This window comes from Protopterus annectens, chromosome 13.part0 (assembly GCF_019279795.1).
Source record: "Protopterus annectens isolate FY-2018-M chromosome 13.part0, PAN1.0, whole genome shotgun sequence".
NCBI lineage: Eukaryota > Metazoa > Chordata > Ceratodontiformes > Protopteridae > Protopterus > Protopterus annectens.
Window position 1 is genome coordinate 1,329,262,860 of NC_056747.1, and position 10,000 is coordinate 1,329,272,859.

Consider the following 10,000-nt stretch of genomic DNA (forward strand, 5'->3'; position numbering starts at 1 on the left):
TGTCTGTATAACTTTTCCCCTACTCTCTATTGCATCTCTAAGCCTCTACCTTATTTCTCTCTATATATTTTCCAGTGCTGTGCTCCAGTTGTGCCCCTGCAACTATTACCTGCTTACTTCCTTCTGGAAGCCTCCGAACATTAGGGCAACTAAAGAAACCTCCTAACATCTCCCAGAACACTTTGACCTTTGAAAAGGTTTTGGATGTATGTATTGACACTGACTCTAAGATATTACATGTGAAGAAATTACATCTAAATAAAATTCCAACTTTGCTAATTTAGACTATCTACTCAGGCAGGCTAGCCAGCAGCCAACCCCCCTCCACAGTCTTTTTTAACTATTTCCTTTCATAGTCTTACCCCCTCGCAGCAACCGACTCTTGCTCAGTCCCTCTTTAGTACCCCATATCCAACTAAGACAAGACCATTGCTATACCATGGGCTGCCACCAGGTGGCGCCTCAATTAATTAACTCTCTAAAATAATAGCTTTCTGACCTGTTCTTTTCTACCCCATTTCAGTAACCTTTCTAAAATACTATCTTCTGCCCTGCAATTTCCTACACCATTCTGTAAGCTTTTTGTAACCAGACCCCCATTCACTCCACTCTCAGTCTCGTGATACACCTATCAACCACCTTTTCTCCTTTGCCCCAAGGCATTCTGCTATCAGCGACTTCTACTCTAACATCCTGCCTCTATTCCTTCCTACCTCTGAATATTGTCCACCTTTCTCCCACCATCAGACTTACCTGTTGTTTTCTCTCACTTTACTGATTGCCTTCCTCCACATTCTGCTCTCTTGTCTCTGCCCGCTCCATTCGCCCTGCGGGCTCACTCCGCACCCCTACCCCACCCCCAATTCCCACCCACCCCCAGTGCTCCTACTTTCATACCTCTAGAAACCACACCCCTACTCAATTGGTACCAATTACACAACTCCTAATTACAATATCCCTCCCCCTTTAATACTTCATACCCTACAATTACATAACTCTCCTCCACCTCTGTCTCTTTATAACTTATTATACTTCTCAAACTCTAACTTACTATTCTTCCTTCTCCTTCTCTAACCTCAATTTCCAACCATGCATATAGTATGGAATCCTTCTCAAATCCAAATACTAGTCATCTTATTACTTCTGGCTCCTCTTACAACGATCTATATCTTAACCTCCTATGAACAACCCATACACTCTATCCCTACATTTCCCTCTTCTCATACCTCTTCACCTATTACACCTTCTCCTGTGTCATTCCAAAACCCCATCTATAAATCGAACTACTCTCCTGCCAGATATCACAGACTAGCTCACATTAAATTCTATAACCAGAAAACAAAAGAATTTAGCTACTACTTTGTCAAAAATCATAAACCGAAACAACAAACACTCCATAACACACTTTTGGATGGAGACATTCATCCAAACCCTGGCCCACAGAACACCCAGACCATAGGAACCAATAACAATAACAACACTAGACCTATACCACCATCCAAATCTACTAACTCTCTCACCATAGCTCATCTGAATATATGTAGTATTTGTAACAAAATTGCACAACTACATGCACTCCTTGATCCCAACCAATTCGATATCCTATGCTTATCAGAAACATGGCTAAAACCCACTATTAAAGATTGAGAAATTACCCCACCAGGATATAATATAATTAGACTCGACCGCTCATCAAAAAAGGGAGGAGATGTTGCTATTCTTTACAAATCTCAGCTACAAATCAGCAGCATAAACCTGAACCTCCCCATATACAATAATGCAGAACTAATATGCTCTAAACTCCAACTAAACAAAAGTAAAGCTATCTATATAATTTGTATATATCTCCTCCCAGGAAACAACATTAACACTCTTGAGGGCATTCTTAGCTGGCTCACTACTAATGTTCCACAAGAAACAATAATACTAGGTGACCTAAATATTGATTGGAATCCGTGTAACTACTCAAACCCTACCTCCCATATTAACCTACATGGCTTCTCTCAACTCATTTCAGGCCCTGCCAGAATTAATAAAAGCAATAATAAAGACACCACTTTGGACTGGATACTTACTAATACACCCAACAAACCTACACCTCTGCACCCTACCAGATGATCTAAGCGATCACCTATTAACCTATATTATTAGAAAAAAAAACATCATTACTTTTCCTACCACTTTCCGAACATTACGTTCCAAAAACAATTTAATTCAGAACTCTTTCTAACACAACTACACCAATGTAACTGGACTCCTCTAAAGTCACTACCTCTTAATGATGCAGTACAATACTTTAACTCTACATTCCTATCTATTTTAGATCTGCACGCACCTACACGCAAAATTAGAATCAAACCAAACATGTCCCCTGGCTAAGCAATAATACTAAATGACAAATCTCTACCAGAAACAAATACTGGGCTAAATGGCGTACTTCCAAGAACCAAGCTGACCATCAAACCTTCAGAGAATGTAGGAACAACACTAAAAAAGCCATACTATTAGACAAAAAGAACTACTACCTTCATCTACAACAAATATCCAATAAGGAACCAAAAAAATGTTGGTCCACAATCAATAATCTTCTATCTCCAGGCCAATCAATCACACCCAACCCACAAGACTCTCACCCTGACAACCCTACACACATAGCTAATGCCTTTAACTCCTTCTTTACGAATACTATACAAAATCTTGCAAATCAACTACCATAGGTTAGGATCATAGGTTAGGATCATAGGTTAGTTAGTACTAGGCTAACTGCCCTTGCGAGCCATTGTAAACCTAGCCAATTATCCCTTGTGAGACTCAAACCCTGCACCTTGTGTTTGTAAGGCAAACACCTTAACCATTAGGCCACCTTCCCAACCCAAAACTACATCCCGTTTATGTAAATACACCCCCTTCATTTCACTTTTTTCCAATCTCTACATCATATATTTTATCATTACTACAAAAACTTAAATCTTCTACCCCCTCCGAAGACAAACTCCCTGCTGAGTTCCTACAGATAGGAGCTAAAGCTATTGCCTATCCCATTTCTATACTGATAAATAGATCCATCAAAGAAAGAACTGTCCCTGATATCTGGAAAATATCTCACATCATCCCACTACACAAAGAGGGAAACTCTAATGAATTCTCTAACTATCGTCCCATTGCTTTATTATCACCCATTGCCAAAATCTTGGAAAAATGTATCCATAAACAACTCCTAAACCATCTTCTCCAAAACAAACTACTTGCTAACTGTCAACATGGTTTTAGACCTTCCCACAGTACCACCACTGCACTGCTCTCATTCACAAACACCATCAACACTAACCGTAACATAAACAGTCTTTCTTCTGCACTATTCATTGACTTATCTAAAGCCTTTGACATGGTGAATCATCAAATACTCTTGCACATTCTTAATTCTCTCTCACTTGATCCTAACAGCATAACTTGGTTTAAAACTTACCTAGAAAACCGTCAACAAGCAGTACTCTGGAAGAACTCATTATCTGAACACCTTCCTATCTCCCTAGGTGTACCACAAGGCTCTATCCTAGGTCCACTTCTTTTTTCCATCTTTATTAACGACCTTCAATCAGCTATCCCTTTTACTACCTGTATTCAATATACAGATGACTCCACTATAATCTGCACAGCTACCTCTTAAACTGAACTTCAGTCTCTTACCCAAAAAGCCTTTAACACAGTAGAACAATGGTTCTCTCAACGCTGCCTTCTACTCAATCCTAAGAAAACAAAGCTACTACTCTTCTCGCCAACACGTAAGCAAATCCCCCTAAATTTCTCTATCGCTTCCAACAACAATACTAGTATTTCTCCTGACACCACCACAAAATTACTTGGAATTACAATAGACAATAAACTTAATTTTGAAAATCACATTAACTCTACTATAAAAACTGTGAACAAAAAAATTGGAACCCTATATCGAATCAAACCATTTCTTACCCCAGCTACTAGAATTACCCTAGCCAAAACTCATCTTATCTCTACTTTACTCTATGCATGCCCTATTTATACCAACCTGTCAAAAACAAACCTTAATAAACTAGTTATATCCTACAACAACATTGCTAGATTTGCTACTGGATCTCCTTTTAGGACCCATCACTGCCTTAATCTAAGACAACTTGGCTTGCTAGAACTTCACAATCAGATCGAACTACAACAAGTTATAATAGCTCATAAAACCCTGTACCAACCCACTAAAACTCCAATACTCACCATCCTCATTACCCTTTATTATAACCTGCAACATCTACGCTCCTCTAACAAACTTTTGATCAACAGGACTACAACTAATAACTCAGCAGGAGATAGCTTGTTCTCCAACTCAATAGGAAAACTATGGAACAGATTACCCGCTGATATCTCATCTCTGACTTCTCTTCCTATTTTCAAGAAGAATCTCAAAAAATATCTCAATAAAAAATGGATCTGCCCCTGCACTACCCCAGACTAGCCTTGCTCTTCCTTTCTTGTCTCCTTACCTTCCCCTCTCTCCCTTCTTTACACAATAACCCAGTTGAGGTCTCCTAGCTCCTCAAATATACATTAAGATAGTGAACTGACCCACTGACTAGTTATCCCTGAGTGTTTCTCCACTCTCTCATAAGTGTACATTCTGCCTCTCTTTCATAAATTAACTCTTTATTTAGCCCTAGGATGATAATTAAATCCATTAACTCATCCTTTACTAACTCTGATACCTTTCCTATCCAGTTTGATTTTGTCAAGGGCAGGTCATGCCTACTCAACCTGGTGGACATCTTTGAAGGTCACCAAAGCAATGGACTAGAGCAAAATGGTTCACATTGCCTATGTTAACCTGGCCAAAGCATTTAACATAATACTCTTCTCGTGCATTGTTGACAAACTCAGGAGGTTAGATATAAATCATTATGCCACCTAGTGGATAGCCAGCTGGCTCAAAAGACAAGACCCAGGAAGTTAGAATTGGGGAGTCCAATTCAGACTGATCATTATGTAAAATTTCTTGATCCATTTCTACTGATGTTTTATTGATACACAGTTAAGTAATACCAAAATTATTTAGACATGCTGTAGGTGGATTGGACACTCTAAATTGGCCCTAGGTGTGAGTGTGTGTGCGTGAGTGCCTTCTGTGGAAGGTTGGGTGCTGGGCTGGCAACTCGACACCGTAAAACTCCACTGCCAAGCATGAGCGGACAGGTGTTCTGCTGTGGTTACCCCTAACCGGGAAAAAGCTGAAAGAAGAAGAAGAAGGTGTATATACTGTGACAACTGCTAAATGTTACTTTTGCATTTTAAATCAACAGTGAGCTAAGCTAATACCGAATTCCTATTTAATGGCCTTCCAGGACAAAACAGTGCTAAGATGCCACTGTAAAGCAGGAAAGCTGTCCAGCTCTTGTATGTCTGGTCATTATACCTATAAGAATAATAGTAGCCCCATGACCTCTGCTGGGCCCACTTCTATTTAACATTGTCATAAATTAAATGCATACTTTCATAGAAAAAGTATTATCTGAATTGTAGATGACTCAGCATTAGTATGATCTGTACTCTCAATAATCTAAGGTGGGTGAAGAGGGCAGTGTCTATGGCAAAAGCTGATGGGGGGGTTGTAATCAGCACCTCTAAAGAGTCGACAATCATGCAGTAGTGAAGTACCAACATTTATTTCAGCAGGCATGGCTGACATCACAACTACTTAAATTAATGACTTTTAGATATTAGGAAGTATATCAAGAAAGTAGCACAAGTTTCTTGCTACAGTTCTGTAAATCTGAGGACTTCTTTTTTCAGTCTTTTGTTTATGAGAGGATTTTTTTCTCTTCATGTTTGGGCTGAGTGGGGTGCCAGTCTAGGAACTGCCCAGGATGCTAATTTTGATAGCTATGATTCTAGCTGGCATAAAATTATATTTTGGTGCTGACCACATAATATATAAATATCTCAGACTGTATGAGTGCAATAATAGGACTATAAAGAAGGATAAGACATGCCATGTGGTGTGTTGCCACTAAATGGGCTGCTGGTGCTACTGCTTTGCAATATAGCGGCAGCATGGTGGTTCAGCGGATAAGGTTTCTGCTTCACAGCTTCAGGCGCCAGGGTTTAATCCTGTCCTCTGATTACTGTTTGTGTGGAAGTTGCACATTCTCTCTTTGCTTGTGTGGGTATTCTCTAGTCAGTTTGATTTCTTCCCAAAAATGTGCTAGTTGATAATATACTGTAGATACGCTTGCTCTTGTGGTTTGAGTAATGTAAAAAGGATCAGTTTGTTTATTTAGTTAATAAATGAAACAATCAAAAATGCTTGATTTTTGATGTTTACCTTTTGAAATTTTTCTTCACTGATGAATTTATATTATGTATGGGTTAGCTGTGATTCCAGCACACCTGTGCTGAATGTGCCACTACAGTGCCCCCTCCCCACTTGTTGCCCATTACCGTTATGGTCATGAGAAGGTTCTAAGACTTATCTTGATTACAGGTATTATTTATTTATTTATTTTATTTAAATTTCCATTTGAAAATGTAACAAACCAAAAAACAATGATAACAATAATATTCATAATAATGGAGTTAGTATTAGGGTTTGCAATAACAAAAATAAAGACTAGTAAACCCTTCAATGTTAAGTAGTACTTATGACACACAATACTATCTACATGACAAGATAAAAGATAGAGATTAACTGTGGAGAAAAAGCTAACAGTGGGAGGGCGGAGAGAGTTAAGATTTTTATATGGGAGGGTTGCGTAGCAAAGCTGGCAATGTTATTACAGAAGAGTAGAGATAAGGTGGAGTGAGCGATCCTTGTTCTATCCTATCTTTCTATTAACTTGTTTTATGGAGTTGTTAATAGAGAAGTGGAGAGGTCCTCTGGATGGGGGTAAAAAGAAGAAGTTTGGTTTTCTTTGCATTTAGTAAGAAGAAAAAGACAGAGAGAACCATGTTTACGGGTATTGAACACAGTTTGGGTGAGAGAGATAAGTTCAGTGTCATCAGCGTATTGAATGCAGGGTTGCTGAGGGATTATAGTTTGAAGATCATTGATGAAGAGGAGAAGAGAAGTGGTCATGTCATGAGAGGAGGGAAAGGTAAGAAGTAACACAAAGGGTGTGGTGGTTAATATATAAATGCTTTGGACAGGTCATCAGAGAGGCAGATGAGAGTAAAGTTGTTTTGCGGTTCTGATTAATGGTATCTACAAAAGGGGCAGTGTGGGTGTGGTGGTACTGTGGTGTGGTCTAAAGCCATGTTTTTAGTTTATGTTGTGATTGGAGATGTTGAGAATGCAGTTGAAGGTGGTGGATACATTTTTTGATCTTAGCCAGAGTGAGAGGAGAGAGAATGGCCTTATAGTTAGCTTCAGTTCAGTTGAGTGTCCCTTGTGTAGTGGGATAACATGAGAGACCTTCCAAATAACCAGCAGCTTTTTTGAAAAAAAGAGATGGGAGCTAGTTAGTTTGATGGGCAGTTAAGATGGGCAGAAATTGTTGGCATTAAGGTGTTTTGGAAGTTCCTGGGAGAGGAGTTTATTAATTGAGGACCAGAATTGTTTTGAATTATTAAGATGAGTTTGTTGTAGTCGATATAGAATTCTTTTTGTCAGTTATTACTGCCTTTTAGTTAGGTTTCTAAGCTGTCGGAAGTTTTTTCATTGATAGCCAAGGGGCTATGTTAGATTTCATTCTGATAATACGCTCAGGAGCATGGTTGTCAAGAATGGATAAACATCTTCGAGAGGAAGTGTTTTAAGGGTTCCAGTTACATGCCTTTAGTAAATCAGCTATCTCTTGTTATAAAAGTTAGAGGATGGTTTGAGTGAAACCATGTAGGTTGATATGGATATGTGACTAAGAAAATTTTCTTGAGGGTGGTATATTGTTGCCTGGAGGCAGGTATATAGAGATGATATAGGGATTTTTTTGAATTTAACTGGAGTCACCACCACCTTTTTTTGATGGTCAGTCTTACCCATATTGAAGGAAGCCTTGTGATCTCTGTGTCTCTAGTGCTAGGTTTTTAGCCATGTCTCTGACAGGCAGAGAATATCAAATGTGTGTGTGTGTGTGTGTGAGAAAAGGAAGGTATTTTGTTGTTTTTGTTTTTGGGTGGGGTGATGTGATGTTAAGAAGCTATTTATTTTTTTTAGTAATAGGTGCTAGAGGGGGGGAGGGAGGACGGGGTTAGGATGGATGTCACCATCTTGAAGAGAGGGATTGCTTGATTGATTTGTAGTAGTACCTTTGTGTGGGTTAGTATTTTGTTTTTCTTATCGGATGTTAAGACAAGATGTAAAGGGGTATTCTACTGTTGGAAATAGATACGAAGGAATAAAAGGAATAGGCAGAGAGGATAGGAGTAATATAGTGAAGGGATAAAGGTTAAAGTATGATGTTTAAGTATCAAGATGTTGTGAGGAGGAGGGGTAGAAACAGGTAGAAGGAGGACACAATCAGAAATGCAGGTAAGTATGGCAGGAGCAGAAAGTGTATGGAAAAAGGAAACCCAGGTAGACCATTATTATCAGAAAAAGCTCTTACTCTTTACCTGTTCTGTATTAGGGTATGATTTTGCAGTGCACTGATTGCAGTGTTCCTTCAAGCATGGTCATAGTATGCTTACCACATTACAAACTCATGTTCCATTAGGAGCATTAGCTGTAATAATGATTTCGTCCAGTGGGTGTCAGTCTAGCACTACATCTTCCCTTCTCACCTTCCCAACACAAGACAGCAGTTGTTACACCAGTCTAGTGTATTTCTAAACCAGGGTATTCAACCCTCCACAAAAACGCAAGAGAACCAGCAATATTCTCAGAACTCAGCAACAAAAAAAATTTTCTGCTTGTGGTTTCAAGGCCCTGGCCTAGAATCAGAATTATCCAAACCATTCAGCAATGCTTACAGAATAAAATGCAGTCAGAAAGATGTGCCTGTTTGCAGCAGGCTAACATTTGGACTGCAGCATATCTGACAACCTTGTTTTTTTTAACAAATCTCTGGTAGTATATTCCCTACAGCCCTACTATAGAGTCTTACCTGTACAGTTTAAGAATGATCGTCCCGTATACAATGGCAAATCCTAGTGTACGAACCCAGCGCAGAAGAATGCAACGGAAAACACTTGGCTTGAAATACAGAATAAATACCTACAAAACAAAAGCAGTATATAATATTTACAGACAGTTCAGTATATAGGATTATTGCAGATTTGTTCACAACCTCTCATTTTCTCCCAATACACAGTATATAAGCTAGGTCTCTCAGAGCTGGCATTTTGTATTTGTACAGCTGGACTAAAACCTCATGTTCTCCTTCTGTGTGCAAATGTTATGTAGACACTATGCACATTTGCCATAGGGTCGGATGTGGCTTTTAAACTCCACACTCTGGTTATGCTTCTTTCCCCTTATTTTAGAATGACTGAAATCTTCCCTTAGTGGCCATCATTGTGGTAATGATCTTCTTAACTATTTTCTTTGTTTATTAATTATATCTATAAATATAGTAGTTAATGTGTCACTGGTCTGTGCTACTCTATGACATACCCTGTTCTGAATGTCTGACCATGTCTGTTTCTTTATAATACTTTACACTGCTTTTTACATGATATGGTTAAAGTCAGCCCACCAAGCAGGTTAATAAAGGTTTTTACTCCTTATATTTGATTTCTTAATCAGGTAGGTATTACCAGGGACAGTGTTTCTCAGGGATGACATGGTAATGTAATGTATGTTATGAACTATCAAGTAGCAACTGATGAGATTCAAGCCCAAATCTCCAGCTGCACAGACAATAATCTAAAACAACTTTACTGAACGGACATCAATAGTGTAAAATGCTGAAGTTCCTGTACTGTGCCCCTTGGGAGTAGCTATCATCCTAGAATCTGGGCTGGGTGCCTTTATTGCTGTGGTCTAGAAATGGCTTTGCTTTTTGCTCTGTTGCAGTGTGGACACTTTGCAATAATGCAGCAGGGA

General features: G+C 39.0%; 1 protein-coding gene across 1 annotated transcript in view; it reads right to left on the reverse strand.

The window, feature by feature from the left end:
- Positions 1-10,000, reverse strand: part of GPR179 (G protein-coupled receptor 179) — a 1,377,357-nt gene that overhangs the window by 356,712 nt on the left and 1,010,645 nt on the right. The window contains exon 6 of the mRNA XM_044055354.1: positions 9,060-9,169. Coding sequence (XP_043911289.1) covers positions 9,060-9,169 — 110 coding nt within the window. The remainder of the gene's footprint in view (positions 1-9,059; positions 9,170-10,000) is intronic.